Source organism: Aethalodelphis obliquidens, unplaced genomic scaffold (assembly GCF_003676395.1).
Source record: "Aethalodelphis obliquidens isolate GAN/ISIS:26980383/991018 unplaced genomic scaffold, ASM367639v1 scaffold31, whole genome shotgun sequence".
NCBI classification, from domain to species: Eukaryota; Metazoa; Chordata; class Mammalia; order Artiodactyla; family Delphinidae; genus Aethalodelphis; species Aethalodelphis obliquidens.
The window spans coordinates 9427639-9452972 of NW_020837975.1; the positions used below are offsets into that span (position 1 = coordinate 9427639).

At 43.0% G+C, this 25334-nt stretch overlaps 1 protein-coding gene across 5 annotated transcripts in view; it reads left to right on the top strand.

Moving 5' to 3' along the window:
• The first annotated feature begins 2940 nt into the window (after window positions 1-2940).
• Window positions 2941-25334, top strand: part of RNF8 (ring finger protein 8) — a 70158-nt gene continuing 47764 nt past the window's right edge. For 3 of the 5 annotated variants that reach the window (XR_003437171.1, XR_003437170.1, XM_027127123.1), the window contains exons 1-3: window positions 2957-3188; window positions 8775-8903; window positions 21497-22237. Coding sequence is in view for 3 of the 5 variants with exons in the window: in XM_027127123.1 (XP_026982924.1) it covers window positions 3078-3188; window positions 8775-8903; window positions 21497-22237 (981 nt within the window). In the remaining 2 variants the exon portion in view is untranslated. Of the gene's footprint in view, window positions 3189-8774; window positions 8904-21496; window positions 22238-25334 lie in introns of all 5 variants that reach the window. The other 2 variants (XM_027127120.1, XM_027127122.1) reach the window with 2 other exon arrangements.

Sequence of the window (25334 nt, forward strand, 5' to 3'; positions counted from 1 at the left end):
AAAGAATATAACTGTATGAAACAATCTCTTTGAAGGGGGTGGGGAAAAACGGTGCTGACCTAAGTAAGTCTGGAAATAATCTATATGACTAAAGGCAAAAGACCTGTGTATAAGTTGTGTACTCTAACTGATAAAGTTGTTTTCCATGGGTGTATGGGTTAACAATACTATAACCACCATACATGTATACTGGAAATGATGATTAAGTAAATGGATGGCAAATGGTGGGAGCCAGGTTTCTCACTTTTGGAGTGGTGGAAGGTCACAGGTAAGCAAGAATGATCCAGCAATAATGCATTAGAGTTGTAAGACATCAGTATGCACATGTTTAGTTTACAGGTGGAGATATATATGTATGTTTATGTATATATGTTTATGTATATACACATGTTATTACATAAGACATACAATATACATGCATGCATACCTACATAAATATTCATCTATGTATGGATATAAAGGGGTTAGTGTTCACACATGTATTCACTGCTCTGCCTGTTGAGAGAACCAGTAACATCCCAGTAGCGATGAGCACACCCAGTGGCTAGATCTTTTTTTTTTTTTTTTTTTTTTTTTTTTGCGGTACGCGGGCCTCTCAGTGTTGTGGCCTCTCCCGTTGCAGAGCACAGGCTCCGGACGCTCTGGAGGCGCAGGCTCAGCGGCCATGGCTCACGGGCCTAGTTACGCTCCACTTCCTTAAGGGCATGGTAACCACAGAAATTATTTGGAATTCTTCTGCATGGGAAATTTGTCTCTTCGTCCCCATTTATTTACCAAGTCATTTATTACATCAGTATGAACTCATGGATGATTATTTTATACTTTGTGCTATAATCCAATACCACTTTATTTTGTTACTCAAATTGTACCTACTTTGGCTGTTGAGAGCTCTTTCAATTGGCTACATTGTCCCTTTGGCATATTCCATCATTGTGTTTTACTGAGCACTTCCTTACTTTCTAGACCTGGTATGAGCCATTTCTCCAAAGAGCCCTGCTTCCTTTTATTGGAAAATGGTATTAGAAACCAAGATCTAGCCACTGGGGCTTCCCTGGTGGCGCAGTGGTTGAGAGTCCGCCTGCCGATGCAGGGGACACGGCTTCGTGCCCCGGTCCGGGAAGATCCCACATGCCGCGGAGCGGCTGGGCCCGTGAGCCGTGGCCGCTGAGCCTGCGCGTCCGGAGCCTGTGCTCCGCAACAGGAGAGGCCACAACAGTGAGAGGCCCGCGTACCGCAAAAAAAAACCCCAAAAAACAAAACCAGAAACAGACTCACAGGCTTAGAAAACAAACTTATGGTTACCAAAGGGGAAGGGGGGAGAGGGATAAATTAGGAGTTTGGGATTCACATATACACACCACTATGTATAAAATAAACAACACGGTCCTACAGTATAGCCCTGGGAACTATATTTAATATCCTGTGATAAACCATAATGGAAAAGAATATGAAGAAGAACATATAGGGACTTCCCTGGTGGTCCAGTGGTTAAGACAGTGCTCCCAATGCAGGTGGCCCAAGTTGGATTCCTGGTCAGGGAGCTAGATCCTGCATGCAGCAATGAAGATCCCGCATGCCGCAACTAAAAGTGGGCGCAAATAATTAAATACGTCAATAAATATTTTTTTAAAAAGAATATATATATGTATAACTGAGTCACTTTGCTCTACAGCAGAAATTAACACAACATTGTAAATCAACTACACGTCAATAAAATTTTTAAAAATTCATCCATTGGAAGTGTATGCTTCAAGGACTTTTTAGTAAATTTATACAGTTGTGCAATCATCACCACAATCTAGTTTCATTTTCACTTATTTATTTATTTATTTTAAAAACTATTTAATTTATTTATTTATTTTGGCTGCGTTGGGTCTTCGTTGCTGCGCGTGGGCTTTCTCTAGTTGCAGCGAGCAGGGGCTACTCTTTATTGTGGTGCGCGGGCTTCTCAATGCGGTGGCTTCTCTTGTTGCGGAGCACGGGCTCTAGGTGCGTGGGCTTCAGTAGTTGTGGCTCACAGGCTCTAGAGATCAGGCTCAGTAGTTGTGGTGCACAGGTTTAGTTGTTCCATGGCATGTGGGATCTTCCCGGACCAGGGCTCGAGCCCGTGTCCCCTGCATTGGCAGGCGGATTCTTAACCACTGCACCATCAGGGAAGCCCTATTTGTTTATTTTAATTCACTACAGTTGATGTACAATATTATGTGCCGGTGTATACCACAATTCAGTTTTAGAACATTTCTATCACCTCCTTAAATTCCAAGTCCATTGCATTCAACCCCCTGGCTTCCACACCTAGCAGCAGGTAACTGTGCTTTCTGCCTGGATAGATTTGCCTAGTACAGTCTAAGTTTTTTTTTTTTTTTTTTTGTTCTCTCTCTCTCTCTCTCTCTCTCTCTATATATATTTTGGCCGCGCCTTACGGCTTTCAGCTTGCTGGATCTTAGTTCCCCCACCAGGGATGGAATCCTGCGCAGGCAACAAAAGCGCACTGTCCGAACCACTGGACAGCCAGGGAATTCTTTTTTTTTTTAATAATTTTTTTTCAGTCTGAGTTTTTAAAAATGCGGTAGTAAAAGAAGATCGTGCAAAAGAGGTACTGTTTAGAAACAGGTTTAACAGATTTTAAATTTATCATAAGTTAAAAGTTGGTTATAATTTTAAATAACATGGAAGTCATTACAAAGTAAAATTTTTAAAAAGAGAGAGGAAAAGCGAGAAGAGGCTCCAGTGTGGGGAGGCTAGAATTGGGGTGGGGGCGCTATAAAGGGTGAGAGAGGTGTGTCGGGAGCATCAGGGCGCGTCGGGCAACAAGTGCCGGCCCTGGGGCTAGACCGCCCTCACCTGGTTTACAGGGTCCCAAGAGCCCTCCTCTCGCGCAGGCGCAGTGACTCCGGCGTACCGGCCTTTGGCGGGCTGGGGGCGGAGCCCAAGCGAGCTTTCGCCTAGATCGTGAATGCTTAGCGATTGCTTCTGTCTGTAGTGTAGGTATGGCTCCCGCTAGGAAACCGAGAGGCGGCGGTAACCCGGGTCGGGGTCTCGCTCTGTGCTGACCGCGACCCAGGGCCGAGTGGGCTATGGGGGATCCTGGCTCCCTGGTCACGGAAGGCCGCGCTGATGACCGGAGCTGGTGCTTGCGGCGTGTGGGGATGAACGCCGAGTGGCTGCTGCTGGAGGATGGAAACGAGGTGAGGGGGAGGGGGTCTTCCTAAGGTGAGGGAAGGGAGTTGGAGGAGGCACGGGCCGGAGGGAGGCTCAACGGGCCGGAGGGAGGCCCGACGTCCCGGCGGGAGGGATGAATGGAAAAGTGGAGGTGGGAGAGGAAGTGAAGAGAGCGGTGAAGGGTGGGCCCTGGGGGGGGGGGGGACGGAAAAGGGGGGGGGGGGGGGGGGGGGTGGGGGGGGGGTCTGAGGTGGGCGGTGTCCGGGGGAGGTGCTACAGTGTGGGAGAAAAGATGGCCCTGTGGAGAGCGGCCTAGGCCCGAGGGCCGAGCTGGGGCCGGTGTCAGGGTTGCGGGAAGGAGCCTGGTAGAGGGGCAGAGCGAGAGGCGGGCGTAGAGGATGTGAGGACTGCTGGGGTTTCGCGGGGGAAGGAGGCGACTGTGTTGATGGGTTGGGGGGCTGGCACGGCACCTATTGGGGTCGCACCCGGCTGCTCCCTGCCGGTGCGGAGGAACTGGCAGGCGGAGCTGCCCCAACTTCCGAGAGTCACGGAACCGTCCGGGGTCTGGGGCGGAGCGGGGGGAACCTCGGAGGACTGCTGAGAGCGTGAACTTTCTCAAGTTTATTCTGAAAAAGATTGCGAGTTTGAGGTCGTGTCCCTTAAAATACTCAGACTTTTACGTAAAAATGCCCTTTTCCTTTCCGACTCTTGAGGGAAATTGGCGCTTTGGTATGGGCCACAATTATCCTGTGAGTCTCGGTACTGCCGACTGGCACCCCCTTAGATGGGTTGAGGTAGGGCTACAGAAATACAAGAATTCTCTCCAGAAGCTGCTTATGATGTTCTCTAATGCGGTTATAAATACAAAGAAAAGAATTTAAAGAGGACAGGTGAGGCACGGTTTCAGTTGGGGGCCGCGAGGACTCGGGAGGTGGTTCTAGAGAGGGTGATGGAAGAGAGGTGGGGGGAGAGTGCAATCAGCTTGGGAAGGAGGGCTGGATCAGGGACCAGCTTGTGGTGATTGGGAACCGTTTTGGTTTTGGAAATGATTTGTGTGAAGGATAAAGAAGTCTTTTGATAATTTTGTATGTTTAACTAGATTTTTTCCTGTAAGTTACATAGTCTCAATTCAGTCTCCCAGGTATTTACTGAGTACTTGCATTGTTTGCTGTAGTATGAGAGGGACACATAATAATGACTTTTGCTCTCAAAGAGTTTATTGCTTGAACGGGGAAAGAGGATTTTATGCAGTGAAGCAGTTTGAGAACATCCAGGCAGACTGTATGATCAAGTGCCAAGATGTGGTTTATTTAGTCCTATTCTAAGAACAGTCAGAGGAGGAATTCAGGTCCAGCCTTAAATGTTGCTAGATTTGGGGATTATAAAGGATTACTTGTATGCTGTGGATTGAAGAACACGAGGAAGATACCTCTGCCCCCAGTCTCTCTTCTATCCACGTTATCAGTGCCTAAAAGTCCATTTTAGGCATTCATTCTGTCAGCTCGAGCACTGGCCTTCCCGGCACGACCCTTTCCAAAAGCATATACCTTTAGGAAGTTTAACAAATGAAGATACTAATACCTGAATAATAGTAACTATACCTTATTTTGTATAGGACTGGGCTTTCACATACATCACTTAATCTGAGCCCTGCACATATACCACACTCACACACAACCCTGTAACGAATTTAGTGGTCATGTTAATTGTTCTTTAAGATTCAGTTATGGTGGATTAATTCATTACTTCTGAATAGCTTGGTAGCACTGAGAGTGTTGGGGAGGGGGCAGGCAGAAAGGTTAAAGCCCCTGCAGCAAGGACAAGAGGACTATAAAGTACTCCTACACATATTTTAAACTATCAGATAATTTTGTGTGAGACCACTGCTATGAGGGGAGAGCCATACAAGCCAGAATGAATGGTGAAGATATAGCAAGAAGACTGGCTTGCCTTGGGACCTGTGTGGAGGAGATGCCTCCCAGGCCTGGCTGTCTGCAAGGTCGGACCTTAGGAAGTAGTTGGAGCATAGCCTGCAGTGTGTATGGACAGAGGCCTGAGTCAAAGCCAAGAGATGAAGTCTTGCTTATATTATAATGGTCCCCAAACCATAGCACAGGCCTGTGTGCACAAGATTTTAGGAGGTGTGCTGATATTACTTAGTTATAATGAGAGTAAAGTCAGTTTCTTGCCTTCCCAGTACCCCTCAGATTCTCAGCTACAGTAATAAAACAAGGTTCCTCTCATTTCATTGAAGGGAATACTGTAGTAAATTGTCTGCCTGAATGGGTGTCTTTAAACTTCTTAAACCAATCCAGAGAGTTTGGTAGAAAAACAAATTAGATAGAGATTTATTGCAAATTAGCTAGTTCCCAGGCCCTGTAAGTGCTTAGGGCTTTGGGGGAAATCATAGTGTCTTCATTTTTCTCTTTTCTTCTCCTGTATTTGGTTTTCATGAAGCTCTTTGCCCTAAGAGGGTTGGAAAAAGGAAAAGGATGGTCCTAGAGGAGTTGTTGGTCATTTGGGAAACAGTAGGAGTCATGCCTAGGAGGGAAGCATTAGCGAAGGTGGGAAAGGACAAGATGAACTTGTAGACCAATACTGTCAATAAGCTCAAAGGCTTGCAAAACTGTTGTAAATGGTAACAGTCCCCAGCAACGAGTTGGCAGTTTGTTGGCACTCAGTTCCCATGGGGAATTTAGTTTTATGTTATGCATGGTGCTGGGATATTCAAATAAGCTCATGCAGACTCTAACCATGGTGTGGATGAATTATCAATATATCAAGGTCAATTCTAGGACCAAACAGTGAAGGGAAAGACAAAAAAGAGTGTTTCCTTCCTTTCCTGGATTCAGAGTTCATAGGAGGTGATTTCAGAGAAAGGTGCTCATCTCCCTTTTTTGTATTACTTTCTCCAGGCTACCCATAATGGCAATCTGACTGTCTCCCCTCAGGTATTAAAATGGAATATTTAATACTTTATTTATTAGAAATAAAGCTACCTAAATGGAAATTCTTACTGAATATGGATGACAGATAAATCCTTAAACGTTCCATTTTTAAAGGGTATGTATATTAATTCAGAGGAACTTCTGTAATTAATGGAATGTCTGGCAAACTGTCAAAGCATTGAAAAACTTCAGATTCAGAGTTTTGGTGGAGGTGATCACCACAACATTTTAGAGGGGAACAAGTCAGACTGTAAGGTTCTTGGCTGCTGCTCCATAGTTTCCAGTGGTAATAACCCATTTTCCAACTTCTGACCTAAAAAAGTGCCCATCTCCTGGAATCTGGGAGGACTCATAAGCAAGATCTCTTTATTCTTCCATTTATTCACAGATATTTACTGAGCAGAAAGGGGCTCTGAGGAGTACAGGGTGCTGTGGTATACAAGACAGATAAGGTCCCTGCTCATGAAATTTAAATTCTAAATATAAATTTAGAAAAGTAAATAAAAGTAGACAAAAATAAATGAAACAAGCAGGATAATTTTGGATGTGGTAAGTGCATGCTAATAATGTGAAGGCATGCAATGGCCAGGGAGGGATTAGGCAGCAACTTTAGATCAGGTAATCAAGGTAGGCCTCTGAGGAGCTGAAACTTGAAAGATAAGGAGCCCATGCAAATGGATGAGAGAAGGATGTTCTAATCAGAGGGGACAGGTGAAAGTACCCTCAGGTAGTGTTTCTGACCATAATGTGAGATAACACTAAACAGGTAGAGGGGGTTAGGACATTGAGGGCCTTAAAGGCTGTGAAAGGAAGTTTGGATTATTAGAGAATTTTAAGAAGGGAAAAGATCTGGTTTAAAGTTTTTACATTACCACCCCAGCTACTGTGTGAAGAATGGGGGCTGGCACAGGAGCAAAAACAGCATAACTGGAGGAAACAGTGCTGTTTGGATTAAGGTAGTGGCCACCGAGAGAGAGAGAAGTGAATAGATTAGGGCATATTTGAATTAACAGCCAGTAGATTTTGCTGATGATTTGAATGTGGAGATGAGGGATGTAGAGTGAATCAAAGATGGCTTCTGGGTTTGGGGCTAAGCAGTGGGTTGGGTGGTAGTGTCAGTTGCTGAGATGAGAGTTTGTGGGGAGGAATAGATTGGGACAAAGCATCGTGGTGGTCTTTGAGGGACTCAGGAGGACAGGCATGATTTTGAAAGAATTCAACAGGAACAAAAAGTGCAGCTTTTAGAAAACCACAGACTATTTGGCTTAATGTTCCCAGGTTAGGTTGGGGTATGGGTCATTAAAGAGGTGGCGTGTGCACCAAGAAGAATAAGCAGGGAATTCTACGACCTGGATCCTAGAAGAATTTTATTTCCTTCCTTGACAGGGTTATTATGAACTTGACTAGTCTTTCAGGAAAATATGATAGATGTGAACTGGGACATCTTTGCAACCTTTTCTAGAGGCTCTCATGCTGTACTTGTGGATAAGATGGAAAACAAGGACTTTTCCATCTTTTGGTTGAATTATAACTGGTTCAGGTTGTTCCTAGATTGTGTGGTGGAATGTTTACTAGGCTTTCCTGAGAGCTTTGCCTTTGGTTACAACCTGTTTTAATCTTTTTATCTGTCTTGAATGAAGGTACAGAGGGCATCATATCAATTTGGTGGGTGACTCCAAGCTGGAAGGGATATTGAGTATGTCTGATGGCAGATGAAAAATTCAGAAAGGTCTTGACAAGCTCATGATAGGCTGAACTAACAAGATGAAATTTAATAGGAATCAATGTAAGGTCCTGCCCTTGAATTCAAATTTACCAACTAGTCAAGTATAGGACAGAAGAGACATAACTTAGCATAAAAATTCTTAGGGGAGGGTTAGACCAAGAAATTTAATCATTCCTAAGCCTAAGGATACGTTGGCGGTATGATAGATCTGCTGTGAAAGCTAATGCAATTTATATGCTCCAGTGATAAAATCTAGAACTAGGAAAGTGATACTTGCATTGACTATGTAATAAAAATTAGGTTTATTTTTCTTAATGTGGCATCCAGGAATAAAAATAAACCAGGAGTCTCTTCACAGACCTATTAGGATGGCAAAAAGACTCAAACCTATGCCGTGGAGTTACGTTGAAGTAACTGGGAACGTAGGGCCGAGAAAAGGGAAGATTCAGTAGACACTTTATAGTTGTCATGTGAAGGGGGATTGGAGATTTTCTGGTGGTGCCCAGGGCAGAGCCTGGGCTGATGGATGGAATTTATAGGAAGAAAGATGCCAAGTCAGAGCCATTAAAAAATTGGAAGGACTGTCTTATGTAGAAGCTATAGTTCTTGGCAGTGTTTAAGACTAGTTGATGGGGTTGTGTAGAAGGAATTCCTCCATCCCATGAGTGGCTGAACCAGGTGACCTTTCAGAGTCCTACCAACCCTGACATTCCATGATTAATGTTCAGCTGTCTCTTGTCACAACTTTTTACCTTTCTCTAGCCAGTGGCTCCCATGGCAGCTGAAGGAGGAGATGGCCAGTGAGCTGTTTGGGTTTCATGGGAGTCTGGTTTCATAAGTCAGGACTTGTGGATACTGCTGGTTGACAAGATTGTAAAGGACCTCTCTTTTCAGTACGGTGGCTGATTGTGTCTCTTACATTGTTGTTGTCTTCCTAGGTGACTGTAGGGCGAGGATTTGGTGTCACATACCAGTTGGTATCAAAAATCTGCCCTCTGATGATTTCCCGAAACCACTGTATTTTGAAGCAGAACGCCGAGGGCCAATGGACAATTATGGACAACAAGGTACAGTAATCCATGGAAGCCTAGTTACTTTTATTGAATTTTTGTTTATTTTTAAGTTAGGGTTCCCCCCCCCCGCTGAGGTAATACATGATACAAAATTGAAAGGTTCAAAATTAAAAGAAGATATCTTCTCCCCTAGCTACCCACTTGTCTTTCCCAGAGACAACTACTTCTCTATGTTGCCAGAGATTAGATTATGCCACAATAAAGTCTAATGACTTGAAGTTAGTTACTTTGTAGGGAACACCTGAATTGGGGCAATGGGTCCTATTCCAGAAACTAGATTAAGTTACCAGGGGACTTCGTCTCTTGTGAGTTGGAGGTCCAGAGATCTCGGGAATCTGTCAAAGATTCTGGAGTACAACTGTGATTCAGGACATGGTGGGGGCGGGGAGGAACTGAGCTGACTGCACTTAGCTCCTTTTCTTTCCCACTTCTTTCCATCAGAGCAAACCCCTCCTCTCACTTTTCACCTGTTTCATGTATTAGTGCTCTAAGGAAGATTTCCTTTGAATATAGGGGTTTTTGTTGCTTGAAACAAATTTGAAAACGACAGATCAAATGTGAATACTAAGGGAGGTGAAATAGTGTATAAAACCCAGCAATTAGGAAATACCTAAAGTGCAGATATACAAGCACCTGCAAATAGTGAAAATATAGAGTGTGAAGTGAGAGAAATTCTGATGTCAACAGTTAAGGATTAGGAAGTGTGAAAAGTCTTTGGACACCATTTTGCACTGCTCTGGTTGAAAGGATTTTAAAGATACCTGTTAGAAGGAAGGGTATTGAAATGATTCTGAGACCAATTCCAACGGGTGTGGGGATGTCCCCCCACCCATCTGTCAACCCGAGATAGCATCAGATTCCACCGGTAAAGGGCTCAGTCCCACAAGACCACCCTCCACTTCAGATGCCAGTCACAACCCAGGTTAAAATGCCACGTTAACATCTGTGCTTCTGACCAACTGGCTATAGGTTGGAAGTTCCAAGGACCCTATCCTTGAACTTCAGGTGCCAGTTGCCAAGTCCAGGTTTTCACCTGTACTTCTGGCTGACTGGCTATAAATCAGAGGTCCCCATTGCCACCTCCCACTTTGGATTTAATTAATTAATTAGCTTCAGGAATACATTTACTTAGATTTATCAGTTTATTATAAAAGGATATGGTCTGGGTTACAGGTGAACATCCAAATGAAAGAGACTCATAGGGCAAGGTATATGGGAAGGGGCATGGAGCGTCCATGCCCTGCCCCTCTCCTAGCACTTCCAGGTGTTTACCAACCAGGAAGCTCTCCAAACCCCATCCTTTTGGGTGTCTATGGGGGCTTCATTACATTTGTGTACTTGATTGAATCATTAGCCAGTGGTGATCAACCACTAGCCCCTCTCCCTTCCCAGGGGGTTGAGGGGTGAGACTGAAAGTTCCAACTCTCCAATCACAGGATTGGTTCCCCTGGCACCCAGCCCTCATAGGTCACCCTCCAAAAGTCACCTCATTAACATAGCAAAAGTTACCTTGATCTCTTACCACTTAGGAAATTTCAAGGGTTTTAGAAGCTCTGTGCTAGAAATGGGGATGAATACCAAGTATATATTTCTTATTATAATTCATAGTATCGCAGGTATTCTGTAGGCCTGCCCAGCGGCCTCATTTTGCATGCATAAACCTGCTAGATTTAAGCTGTTGGAGAAAGTACCTTCCTGCACTAGGATTAAGTTGAGTTGGCAGGTGTTGAAAGAGAGCATAAATGCTAAGTAAATTGGTTCAGCACTCTTGGCAAGGCACTGTGAGCAAAATATAAATTGGCACCGAAAAGGGGACCTTAGAGATGATCTATTTTAACCCCTTCTGTGCACAGTTGAGTCTGAACAAACCTTGCTGCTTGGGACAATTCAACTTCTGGTCTCCCAGCAGCTAGAGCAGTGGTCCTCAGCCCTGTTTCCAATTTTGCCCATACATGGGAGACTTTTAAAAAATACTGGAGATAGCACATTAAAATTAAGAATTTCCATTCATCAAAAGATATCATTAAGAGAGTGAAAGCTCAGAGTGGAAGATACTTGCTACACATATAATCAGTGAAGGGCTTATACTCGGATGTACATAGAACTCCAAATCAATGAGAAAAAGAAAGATAACCCAGTATTAAAAATGGGCAGGGGCTTCCCTGGTGGCGCAGTGGTTAAGAATCCGCCTGCCAATGCAGGGGACGTGGGTTTGACCTCTGGTCCGGGAAGATCCCACATGCCACGGAGCAACTAATCCCGTGCGCCGCAACTGCTGAGCCTGCTCTCTAGAGCCCGCGAGCCACAACTACTGAGCCTACGCACCACAACTGCTGAAGCCCACGTGCCTAGAGCTTGTACTCCACAGCAAGAGAAGTCACCGCAATGAGAAGCCTGTGCACCGCAACGAAGAGTAGCCCCCACTCTCCGCAACTAGAGAAAGCCCATGCACAGCAATGAAGACCCAACGCAGCCAAAAATAAATAAACTAAAATAAATAAATTAGAAAAAATAAAAATGGGCAAGAGGCAGGCACTTCACAAAAGATTCTTTCCAAATGTTCAGTAGCCATGAAACATTGTTCAACTTCATTAATGATCAGATTATTTATTTGATCAATAAATAATACAAATACAAATTATTTATTTATTTTTGGCTGCGTTGGGTCTTCGTTGCTGTGCGCGGGCTTTCTCTAGTTGTGGTGAGCGGGGACTACTTTTCGTTGCAGTGCGTGGGCTTCTCATTGTGGTGGCTTCTCTTGTTGCAGAGCACGGGCTCTAGGTGCACCATCTTCAGTAGTTGTGGCACGTGGGCTCAGTGGTTGTGGTTCGCGGGCTCTAGAGCACAGGCTCAGTAGTTGTGGCGCACGGGCTTAGTTGCTCTGTGGCATGTGGGATCCTCCTGGACCAGGGCTCAAACCCGTGTCCGCTGAATTAGCAGGCGAATTCTCAACCACTGTGCCACCGGGGAAGTCCCTGGGAAATACAAATTAAAAGCATGATGGAATACCACAACACACCTTGTAGTCAGAGAGTAACTATAATTAAATTTTGATGATGCCAGACATTAGTACGGGTATGGAGCAAGTAGTCTTTTGGTAGAAGTGTAAATTGGTACAACTATTTTGGAAAATTATTTGGCATTATTTATTAAAGTTGTGTATGTATGTATGTGTATATACATACATACATACATACACACACACAGTATTTTCACTCCTAGGGAAACAAGCCAAATGTCTTTCAACAGTAGAATGGATAAATAAACTGTGGGATATTCTTACAATGAAACACTATACTGTAATGAATTTGAATGAATTACTGCTATATCCAACAACATGGATAAATCTCGCAAACGTAATATTGAGTGAAAGAAAACAGACACAAAAAAATACTTTTTTTTTTTGGCTGTGCCACCTGGCATGCGGGGTCTTAGTTCCCCAGCTGGGGATCAAACCCACGCCCCTTGCAGTGGAAGTGTGGATTCTTAACCACTGGACCGGCAGGGAAGTCCTAAGAATACATATTATTTCATGCCATTTGTATAATGTTCAAAACCAGGCAAAACTAACGTGTGATGTTAAGCCAGGCTAGTAGTCACTTTATGGGGTGGTGGGGGGGACTTAGTGGCTAGAAGGAGGCATAAGGATGTTTCTGGGATGCTGATAATGTGGGGATTTTTTTTTTTTTTTTAAACCTTGTGGTAGTTATACTGAGTGTTCATTTTGTGATATTCACCTAGTTGTGCATTTATGATTTGTATGTTTTTATGTTTGTATGTTATGTTTTAGTAAAGAATTTTTTAAAATATTGACTGATACACCTATTAGAATAGCTAAAATAAAACACTACCAAGTGCTGGTGAGCATGCAGAGTAACTGGAACTCTTAAACACTGCAACTGAGGAAACAAAATAGTACTGCCACTTTGAAAAACAGTTTGGCAGTTTCTTACAGTTAAACATACACTTACCCAGCGATTCCATTTTTAGGTATTTACCCCAAATTAATGGAAACTTATGTTCTCACAGAAACTTGTACCTGAATGTTTATAGTGGTTTTATTCATAATCACCAAAAACTGGAAGAAAACAACTAGGGAACAGAAAAACAAGCTGATATACCCATACCCTGGAGTACTACTCAGCAATAAAAATACCAAGCTACTGTAATGCAACCAAGTGGACACATCTCAGCGCCATCATGCTAAGCGAAAGCAGCCAAACTCAAAAGGGTACATACAGTGTATGATTCCATTTATACAACATTATGGAAAAGGCAGACCTTTGTAGAGACCAGATAAGTAGCTGCCTGGATGTGGGTGAAGGGTTGACTGCAAAGGGGCCCTGTGTCTTAATATGATTATACACAGTGTTTGTGTCTAAACCTGGCTTTAAAAATTCTGATGCCTAGGTCCCACCTCTGACCAATTAATTCAGTCTAAGGATGAGACTCAGGCACTGCTATTTGTTCTAAACGTTTCCAGGTGATTTCACTCTACAGTTAGGGCTGAGAACCACTGAGCTACATAAGTCATCTAGAGAACTGCAAGGAAACATTGGCTTTTGGCTTTGGGTTTCCACTGTTCTCAACAACCAATTAAAAATGCTGGACAGAGATTGAGCATTAAGTGAAGTAATTAGTATTTAAGGGGGTGAGGGTTATTCCACCTTTTCCTCATTGATTACTGAGACATTGGGCAGGCTTTTCTTTGGTTATCACTTTGCTGCTGCTGACATTGTTCAGACTGGTGATTATGAAAACCAGCATCAAGAAAGTATTGAACAGAGTTTGATTTGTTTAAACCATTGTATTTGAAATCATATCCTGGGCAGTACTTGACTGTTCCTGTATAGCCATGGTATTTTCATCTTTTCTACAGTCACTGTGTGAACAGAATCATTTTGGGCCTTTGGTCCGAATTATACTACGAGGTGTCACCGAAGAGTGATTAATGGGTAAACAGAGGCATCCAAGGATAAAATGTGATGGAAAAATTTTGAGAGCTTATTTTTCAGACCTAAAGGGCTCTGAAGGAAGGCAGGTTAATACAGAGGATCTAGTGGAGGGCTGCCATATGTCTCAAGTGTTTGCCCCAGCTTTTTAGGGAATCCTTGTTCTCTCTCGTCTTGGGCTGCTTCTATAACCTTTATTTGTTTAACATTATCTTTGCCTTTGAGTTTTTCTTAAACGTCTGTATCTTGGCATTAGGTGGCCTCCTGTGTCATATTACTTTCCCTGAGACTGTTTTCCTATGTATATTTTAAAATTGACTCTTCTGGTCTCCATCCGCCTCCTTTGTTAATTCCTCGTGTGTTGTTTCAGAAGTCTGCAGAACCGATCACTTCCTATAATTTCTCAGGCTGAATATGAATGGAAAGTTTAGGAGAAGGTTGACAGATAAGCCAGGTTAGGCCCAAGGCAGTGAGGTAAAAGCCAGTCTTTCTGTGTGTTTCTGTGCTCGTCTTTCTCTCCCTCTCCCTGCTTGAGCCAAATAATATAGAACCAGAAACCAGGGCCTAATACCAAACCAGAGCTGAGATCCAGTCTCTACTACCCTGGATCCTCTGTGCCTTGTGGTCCAGCCCCCTGTCTTTCATATTTGGGTTGACCAGGTATTTTTTCTTCGTGAGTGTAGGTAGCTATTTTTACCAACATAGGCATAAGCCTTAGTCCCTGTTCAGATGTGAGCTCCATCTCTGTCCTGTCCCCCAAAGTTAAGTCCTGGATATGGGTTAAAATGCCCACTTGTCTCTTTAAACTTTAAATGCTGCATTTGCTTCAGGTCTATTTTAGGACGTATCATCTCCATTTAGCATCTCTTAGCTAACCCAGCTCTACATGATATTCCTTTACATTTATAGGCTGTGCTATGTAATCCCACATTTGCTTAAATATGCCCTTGTGTTTTGCTTTCCATGGTCAGCTGCTAAAAGATGTTTTCATATCTTCTGCTTTTGTACTAGGTATATTTACTTTGCAAGATGCTGAGCACAGAGTTGACGTGATTGTTAATAAATCAGTTGAGCTAGAACAAAATAATGGTAGTGAACACTTACATATACACTTATATAATGCTTACCATGTGCCAGGTACTTTCCTAAGTACAGTACATACTTTACCTCATTAAATCCACACAAACACCATGAGGGAGATACTATTATTATCTTCCATTTTATAGATGTGGCAGTTGGGGCGTAGAGAGGTTAAGAAACTTGCCTAAGTCACACAGCTGTTAAGTAATGGAGCCAAATTACAAACCCAGGCAGTCTGACTTCAGGTTCATGCTGTTAATCCCCACACTGTGATTTAATTTAAACCACAAAAGTAAATATCGAGCATTTGTTCTATGTGGGTCACTGTGCTAAGTGTTTTGTATGTATAACCTCAGTCATTCCTCACAGGAGCAGTATGAGATAGGAACTGTACTATTTTACAGACAAAACTGAGGTACAAAGAGGTTAAGTAAATTGGTGAAGGCCATGCAACTAATAAGCTGAGTCCACAGCTCCAGCTCTTAACCACGTGTTCTGTTGCCCATGGACCATTGGTGCTGTTATTTGGATCAGATCCCACCTACGATTTGACCCCAGTACAAGGTATTGGTACTTTCTTTTTTGGTTTATGTGTACTGGGAAGTGTTTTTTCATTCACCAATGTGTTCAGGGGCCACACACATCCAGAGACAGTGCCTGCATGATTTTCTTGGCCAAGCATACCTTCGGAACCTCATCATTAGATGCTACTTCCTTCACTCTTAGCAGTTTTTCCAGTCTTGGGCCATTGCCCCCAGTTTACATCAATAGGAGCTATTCGATTTCAGTTTCTTTTAATGCTAATGCATTTATTTGAGTAATTCATCCACCAGTAACAAGGTGATTCCTGCCTGTTACACAGGCACTTCTCTGGAGAAATGAACATCATATAGGTAAAAAGCCAAAGTGCTGTTTGAAGAGTGCTGTTTCTAAGGATGGCAGTTTATGAACCCTTCTTTTCTATTTGTTCTCAAGGGTTTTCTTTCTTTCTTTCTTTCTTTTTTTTTTTTTTTTTCCGGTACGCGGGCCTCTCACTGTTGTGGCCTCTCCCGTTGTGGAGCACAGGCTCCGGACGCGCAGGCTCAGCAGCCATGGCTCACAGGCCCAGCCGCTCTGCGGCATGTGGGATCTTCCCGGACCGGGGCACAAACCCGTGTCCCCTGCATCGGCAGGCGGACTCTCAACCACTGCGCCACCAGGGAAGCCCCTTCTAAGAGTTTTATAGTGTCTGGTCTTACATTTAAGTCTTTAATCCATTTGGAGTTTATTTTTGTGTATGGTGTTAGGTAGTGTCCTTTCTTTTTTTTTTTTTTGCGGTACGCAGGCCTCTCACCATTGTGGCCTCTCCCGTTGAGGAGCACAGGCTCTGGACATGCAGGCTCAGCGGCCATGGCTCACGGTCCACAGCATGTGGGATCTTCCCGGACCGGGGCACGAACCCATGTCCCCTGCATCAGCAGGCAGACTCTCAACCACTGCGCCACCAGGGAAGCCTGGTAGTGTTCTAATTTCATTCTTTTACATGTAGCTGTCCAGTTTTCCCAGCACCACTTATTGAAGAGGCTGTCTTTTCTCCATTGTAAATCCTTGCCTCCTTTGTCGTAAATTAGGTGCCCATATGTGCATGGGTTTATCTCTGAGCATTCTGTCCTGTACCATTGATCTATATTTCTGTTTTTGTGTCAGTACCAGCCTGTCTTGATTACTGTAGCTTTGTGGTATAGTTTGAAGTCAGGGATCCTGATTCCTCCAGCTCCGTTTTTCTTTCTCAAGATTGCCTATTCGGGGTTTTTTGTGTTTCCCTACGAATTGTAAAATTTTTTGTTCTGACTCTGTGAAGAATGCCATTGGTAGTTTGATAGGGATTGAATCTGTAGATTGCTTTGGGTAGTATAGTCATTTTCACAATATTGATTCTTCCAATCCAAGAACATGGTATATTTCTCCATCTGTTTATGTCATCTTTGATTTCTTTCATCAGTGTTAGTTTTCTGAATACAAGTCTTTCACCTCCTTAGGCAGGTTTACTCCTAAGTATTTCATTCTTTTTGTTGCAATGGTAAATGGGAGTGTTTCCTTAATTTCTGTTTCTGATTTTTTGTTGTCAGTATATAGGAATGCCAGAGATTTCTGTGCATTAATTTTGTATCCTGCAACCTTACCAAATTCATTGATTAGTTCTAATAGTTTTCTGGTGGCATCTTTAGGATTTTCTATGCATAGTATCATGTCATCAGCAAACAGTGACCGTTTTACTTCTTCTTTTCCAATTTGTATTCCTTTTCTTTTTCTTCTCTGATTGCTGTGGCTAGGACTTCCAACACTATGTTGAATAAGAATGGCGAGAGCGGACATCCTTGTCTTGTTCATGATCTTAGTGGAAATGCTTTCAGTTTTTCACCTTTGAGTATGATGCTTGCTGTGGGTTTGTCATATATGGTCTCTATTATGTTGAGGTAGGTTCCCTCTGTGCCTATTTTCTGGAGAGTTTTTATCATAAATGGGTGTTGAATTTTGTCAAAAGCTTTTTCTGCATCTATTGAGATGATCATATCGTTTTTATTCCTTAATTTGTTATTGTGGTGTATCACATTGATTGATTTGCGTATATTGAAGAATCCTTGCATCCTGGGATAAATCCCACTTGATCATGGTGTATGATCCTTTTAATGTGCTGTTGGATTCTGTTTGCTAGTAGTTTGTTCAGGACTTTTGCAACTATGTTCATCAGTGATATTAGTCTATAATTTACTTTTTTTGTGATATCTTTTTCTGGTTTTGGTATCAGGGTGATGGTGGCTTCATAGAATGAATTTGGGAGTGTTTCTCCCTCTGCAATTTTTTGGAAGAGTTTGAGAAGGATCTGTGTTAGCTCTTCTCTAAATGTTTGATAGAATTCACCTGTGAAGCCATCTGGTCCTGGACTTTTGTTTGTTGGAAGATTTTTAATTACGGCTTCAATTTTGTTACTTGTGATAGGTCTGTTTATATTTTCTAATTCTTCCTGGTTCAGTCTTGGAAAATTGTACCTTTCCAAGAATTTGTCCATTTCTTTGTGGTTGTCCTTTTTTTTTTTTTTTTTTTTTTTTTGCAGTATGCAGGCCTCTCACTGTTGTGGCCTCTCCCATTGCGGAGCACAGACTCTGGACGCACAGGCTCAGCGGCCATGGCTCACGGGCCCAGCTGCTCTGCGGCATGTGGGATCTTCCCAGCCCGGGGCACGAACCCATGTCCCCTGCATTGGCAGGCGGACTCTCAACCACTGCGCCACCAGGGAAGCCCCTGTGGTTGTCCATTTTATTGGCATATAGTTGTTTTTAGTAGTCTCTTATAATCCTTTGTATTTCTGCAATGTCAGTTGTGATTTCTCCTTTTTCATTTCTAATTTTGTTGATTTGCGTTCTCTCCCTTTTTTTCTTGATGAGTCTGGCTAAGGGTTTATCAATTCTGTTTATCTTCTCAAAGAACCAGCTTTTAGTTTTATTGATCTTTGCTATTGTTTTCTTTGTTTCTATTTCATTTATTTCTGCTCTGATCTTTATGATTTCTTTCCTTCTACTGACTTTGGGTTTTCTTTGTTCTTCTTTCTCTAGTTGTTTTAAGTGTAGGATTAGATTGTTTATTTGAGATTTTTCTTGTTTCTTGAGGTGAGCTTGAATTGCTATAAGCTTCCCTCTTAGAACTGCTTTTGCTGCATCCCATAGGTTTTGGGTCATCATGTTTTCATTGTCATTTGTTTCTATGTATTTTTAAATTTCTTCTTTGATTTCTTCAGTGATCTCTTAGTTATTTAGTAGCACACTGTTTAGCCTCCAGGTATTTGTGTTTTTTACAGTTTTTTTCCTGTAATTGGTTTCCAGTCTCCATAGTGTTGTGGTCAGAAAAGGTGCTTGATACGATTTCAATTTTCTTAAATTTTCTGAGGCTTGATTTGTGACCCAAGATGTGATCTATCCTGGATAATGTTCTGTATGCACTTGAGAAGAAAGTGTATTCTGCCACTTTTGGGTGGAATGTTCTATAAATATCAATTAAATCTATCTGGTCTCTTGTGTCATTTAAAGCTTGTGTTTCCTTATTTATTTTCTGTTTGGATGATCTGTCCATTGGTGTAAGTGGAGTGTTAAAGTCCCCTACTATTATTGTGTTACTATCGATTTCTTCTTTCCTGGTTGTTAGCATTTGCCTTATGTATTGAGGTGCTCCTATGTTGGGCGCATAAACATTTATAATTGTTACATCTTCTTCTTGGATTGATCCTTTGATCATTATGTAGTGTCCCTCCTTATCTTTGTAACAGTCTTTACTTTAAAGTCTATTTTATCTGATACAAGTATTGCTACTCCAGCTTTCTTTTGATTTCCATTTGCATGGAATATCTTTTTCCATCCCTTCACTTTCAGTCTGTATGTATCCCTAGGTCTGAAGTGGGTCTCTTGTAGACAGCATATGTATGGGTCTTGTTTTTGTATCCATTCAGCCAGTCTGTGTCTTTTAGTTGGGGTATTTAATCCATTTACATTCAAGGTTATTATCGATATATATGTTCCTATTACCATTTTCTTAACTGTTTTGGGTTTGTTTTTGTGGGTCTTTTTCTTCTCTTGTTTCCCGCTTAGAGAGGTTTCTTTAGCATTTGTTGTAAAGCTGGTTTGGTGGTGCTGAATTCTCTTAGCTTTTACTTGTCTGAAAAGCTTTTGACTTCTCCATTGAATCTGAATGAGATCCTTGCTGGGTAGGATAATCTTGGTTGTAGGTTTTTCTTTTTCATCACTTTAAGTATATCCTGCCACTCCCTTCTGTCCTGCAGAGTTTCTGCTGAAAAATCACTGATAACCTTATGGGGATTCCTTTTTTGTATGTTATTTTTTGTTTTTCCCTTGCTGCTTTTAATACTTTTTCTTTGAATTTAATTTTTGTTAGTTTGGTTAATATGTGTCTTGGTGTGTTTTTCCTAGGGTTTATCCTGTATGGGACTCTCTGTGCTTCCTGGACTTGGGTGACTATTTCCTTTCCCATGTTAGGGCAGTTTTAAACTATAATCTCTTCAAATATTTTCTCAGACTCTTTTCTCTTCTACTTCTGGGACCCCTATAATTCGAATGTTGGTGCATTCAGTGTTGTCCCATAAGTCTCTGAGATTGTCTTCAATTCTTTTCATTCATTTTTCTTTATTCTGCTCCTCAGCAGTTATTTCCACTATTTTGTCTTCCACCTCACTTATTCGTTCTTCTGCCTCAGTTATTCTGTTATTGATTCCTTCTAGTTTATTTTTCATTTCAGTTATTGTGTTGTTCATCTCTGTTTGTTTGTTCTTTAGTTCTTCTAGATCTTTGTTAAACATTTCTTATATTTTCTCAATCTGTGCCTCCATTCTATTTCCAAGATTCTGGATCATCTTTACTGTCATTACTTTGAATTCTTTTTCAGGTAGATTGCCTATTTCCTCTTCATTTACTTGGTCTTGTAGGTTTTTACCTTGCTCCTTCACCTGTGACGTATTTTTTTGCCATCTCTCTTTTTTCTTTTTTATGATTGGGATTGTGTTCCTGTCTTACTGGTTGTTTGGCCTGAGGTTTCCAACACTGGAGTTTGTAGGCTATTGGGCAGAGCTGGGTCTTGGTGCTAAGACGATGAACTCCGTGAGACGTCACTCTGATGAATATTCCCTGGGGTCTGAGGTTCTCTGTTAGTCCAGTAGTTTGGACTCGGAGCTCCCACCACAGGAGCTTCAGCCCAACCCTGAGCTCGTGAACCAAGATCCCGTAAGCCATGTGGGGTAAAAAAAAAAAAAAAACAGTAACAGAGTAAAAAATAAAATTAGACTAGGAAACGAACAGATATGTTAGAAAGAATATAAAAATAAAAATATAGATGAATCAACAACTGGAAGGTACATCACAATAGGAAAAAAGAGGAAGAGGGAAAAGAAAAGAAAAAAAGGGCGGGGTGGGGGGAAGGCCTTGGCTGTGGAAGGTGGGGCCTAATCAAGGGTGAGGTTTGGGTGGTGGGTGGAGCCAATGCGCAGGACCCACAGGGCTGGAAAAGGCCCTGGGGGCTGTGGGGGGTGGGGCTTAGGCTCAAGGAACAGAAGGGGCCCAGGCGTGCCCCCCACCCCCAGTCTCAGAGGGCAGGGGACCTCACCTGGGAGCCCAGCAGGCTTCCTGGGCTCGAGTGGGTGGGGCAGTCATGCTCCCCATCTCTCTCGCTCCTTCTGGAGGGCCCCTCCCGCCTGCCTCTCCTGATCTCCCTGGCCTCAGGGGTGCCAATCCTAACTGGCCTCCACTTCTCCTCCCCCCTCAGTCCCCCTATGTCCTACCCGTTCACTTTGGGGTTCTTCCCATCTCCCTGGGCATCAGAGTCCCCCACCAGTGGTGGCAGGCACCCTAGTTGCGGGGAGACACTAATTCCGTGTCTTCCCACACCGCCATCTTGACTCTGCCTCCAAGGATTTTCTTTCTGAAAAGACAGAAGGTTTTGCAGCAGCAGGAGGGAAATTCCATTAAGAGGAGAGAAATCATGAAACTTATTTTGTCTTTCTTTCCCTTTCCCCAGAGTCTGAATGGTGTTTGGCTGAACAGAGAACGTCTAGAACCTTTAAAGGTCTATTCTATCCATAATGGAGATCACATCCAGCTTGGGGTGCCTCTGGAAAATAAGGAGAATGCAGAGTATGAATATGAAGTTACTGAAGAAGACTGGGAGAGGATTTATCCTTGTCTTTCCCCAAAAAGTGACCAGATGATGGAAAAAAATAAGGGCTTGAGAGCTAAAAGGAAATTTAGTTTGAATGAATTAGAGGGTTCTGGAGCTGAAGGCCCCTCAAATTTGAAATCCAAAATAAGTAAAGTGTCTTGTGAACCTGGTCAGCCAGTGAAGTCACATGGGAAAGGTGAAGTGGCTAGTCAACCCTCTGAATATTTGGATCCTAAGTTGACTTCTCTTCAGCTAAGTGGGAAGACCACAGGGGCTCATGTTGACCCAGGCCCTGCAAAAGTTGTAGAGCTTCATTATAAGAAGCAGAAAGCCTCAAATCCTTCAGCATCTCAGAGCCGCTTAGAGCTGTTTAAGGTAACGATGTCCAGGATTCTAAAGCTGAAAACACAGTTGCAGGAAAAGCAGGTAGCTGTTCTGAATGTGAAAAAGCAGACCCAAAAAGGGAACTCAAAGAAAATTGTGAAAATGGAGCAGGAACTGCAGGATTTGCAGTCCCAGCTGTGTGAAGAGCAGGCCCAACAGCAGGCCAGAGTGGAGCAGCTGGAGAAGACTTTCCAGGAAGAGCAGCAGCATCTCCAGGTACCACACAGGAGGGAAGGACAAGAGTGCCCCTTGGGATGGGCAGGCCCTTCGTGAGCCTCTGGCCAGAACTCTCTGTTTCTGGATCAGGGACCAAGTGCTGAGTGCCAGGGACAGGAGATGTAATGGGAACAGAAAACTTTGAGGTTCAGCATGATGATCAGATCAAGAGCCAGAGTTGGGATGTCAAGATGGGGAAAGGTGACTGGCAGAACCAGCCAAGATATAACAGGATGCAAAGGTGAGGCATCTCAGAACTGAGGTAAATTCAGAGAGAGGTTGGATGAAGGTGAAGATGCCCCAAAATTACAGCACACCCCAATTAACACGGTAGTTGTCTTCATGAGTAATCTTTCTCTGTTCTGAGGTCAAAGCCAAATTTCTGTACCCAAGGCAGGTGTAGGTCACCTGATTACTCTGCCCTTGATTTACCTGGCAACTTGTTAGCTCTGTAGCTAACCTAGGAAGTGGGAGGCTAGAAAGGCAGAAAATGTTTGTGTCTGACCTGAGTAGCCAGCATGGGAGGGGACAGGTACACCATGACTCAGTTGTTGGGTTGAGTGATAAGCCACCTCCCACAGGGCCTTTAGTAGATAAAATAATGACTGTCTTAGCTGTGTCAAGGTGAGGGCAAATGTGTCTGCATGCCCAAGTCATTTGGGATTAGATGACAAGCACTTGCACAAAGCTTCTAGGCTATGGCTGATCCTGGTTCTGCTCAAAATGTCAGTTCCCATCTGGCAAGAGCCACAGGTTTTACTCTCACCTACTTGCTCAGGTAATACTGAATGTCAAGAATTCCCCATTGTTGACTTAGAACTAAGAGGGGCCAATCAGGATTGAAGTGAATAAGCTTTTCTCTTTCATGTACTTTACTCAGGGTAAGAAACAACCAGTTGTGTTGGCTTATTTCTGAACAATTTGTAGATTTCATTCTAATCTCAGCTATCCCCCGTAAACTGCTGGTCTTAGCCAAGGCCATGGATTAAATAGGTCTTTCTAAGGGTATACACTGCTTGCTTATGTGTACCTTTTTGCTGCCCTTTTCCAGCCTGGACTAGTTCTTGAAATTAATAGATGGAGGTTTATCTTCACATATTTAGTATATGACACCTTCACCAGAGTAGAGCTCTCTTTAAAGGCTTATGTGCTCAGGAACAAGAGTTACTGTTAATATTTGTGGCTCCTTTCAGCATGCTTCAAGATATAGCTGTGAAATCTTTTTCCTTATCAAAATGGTAAAGAAAGGCAAAAAGGACTGGTTTAGAGAATTTCTCCAGGAATGAGAGGGCCATATATAAATCGCTCCTAGTGACGTATATCTAGTCCTTTGTTTATTAGTTGCATTCCCCTCTCCCACCAAGCCCTAAGAATTTATCCTACCCCTACTGCTTGCTCAGAAACTCATTTAACCCTTGCTACTTCACACAGAATTTTTTTTTTTTTTGGCTGCGCTGTGTGGCTTGTGGGATTTTATTTCGCCAACCAGGGATTAAACCCGGGCCCTCAACATTGAGCGTATGGAGTCCTAACAACTGGACTGCCAGGGAATTCCCACAGACTTTTTTTTTTTTTTTTTTTTTTGCAATATAAGGAATTTATTTAAACAACATTAGTTGCTGGGGGACTGGGAAAACAAGGCTGGAAACTACACAGTCAGGAATGAGACAGACCTAGTCCAAGGAAGATGCTATGCTGTTGTCACTGGGCACAAACATCTCACCTGCAGGGCCAGCAGTGCTAATGCTGGGGTCTCAACACAAGCCTGGAATCACTTCTGCTGCTCCTCTGGAAATTAAATGTTATTGTATGATACTTCCACCACTACCCCATGGGGTGGAATCTTGCACTCCCTGTAACCTCAAGTAACCAGTTTCTGAGGGTGTCTGGTTGTTCCAGGATAGCACTTTGGGTTCAGAGGACATCATGAAAGCAAGGATGTAGCATTTTCAACTACTATAATGGAAGGAGGACCCTGTATGTTACCGAATTCTCCACGTCATTCTTTTTTTTTTTTAGTTATCTATTTTATACATATTAGCCACACAGATTTTTTTTTTGAGTACCCACATTACCTGGCACTATACTTGAGTTTGGGTAGTTATAAAGATACTTAATAAATGGTTTTTGCCATTAAGGAATATATCTGGTTGAGGAGACAAAGATGTATTATACACACAAAATAATCAGAACAGTTTCAAGTCAATATATTTAAATTAGAGAACCATTACCAGTTGGCATATTAAATGGGTAGGTAATTCTTTCTTTTTAAATATTTTATTTATTTATTTATTTTGGCTCTGCCAGGTCTTTGTTGCGGCACATGGGATCTTTTAGTTGCAGCGTGTGGGCTTCTTAGTTGTGGCATATGGACTTCTTAGTTGCAGCATGCAGACTCTTAGTTGTGGCATGCAGACTTCTTAGTTGTGGCATGCAGACTTCTTAGTTGCAGCATGCGGACTTCTTAGTTGTGGCATGCATGTGGGATCTAGTTCCCCAACCAGGGATCGAGCCTGGACCCCCTGCCTTGGGAGTGCAGAGTCTTACGTGGGAAGTCCCGGGTAGGTAATTCTTAAGGAGGGAAGGGCCCAGAGGTTCTTCTGGAAGATGCTGGATGTAGGGGAGTGATGATGTAGGAGGCATCTACATTCAAGGGGGCGGATGGAGGAGACATAGCATAAGCTCAGGCAAGGCAGGAGGAGGAGCAGTTTATGGGCTAGAAGTGGTAAAGACTCAGAGTGAGAGACAGAGTGGCCAGAATTGAGGAAAGAAACATGGTGGAGCTTGTGAGTGCCAGCTCAGGGGATTGTGTTTCAGTTTAGATACTTGGTGACTCAGAAGCTCTCAGTTTACATCCTTTTGGGAGTCACAGCATTAGCCAGTGAAGGGGACTTGGAGTATTAATCCAGAGTTTCTCCAGAACACCCTGAGTGGTGGCTTGAAGGTGACAGCCCTGAGGTGTGCAGTATTTGAGCAGTTTAATTCTGCTTAAGTCCCTTACTGCCAACAGCTTGAAGTAAAATGGGAGATTTTCCACCCACTCCCTGCCCCCTGTCGTTTCCAGATGCTCACGCTAGCAGGTCTGCTCTGCTTGTTA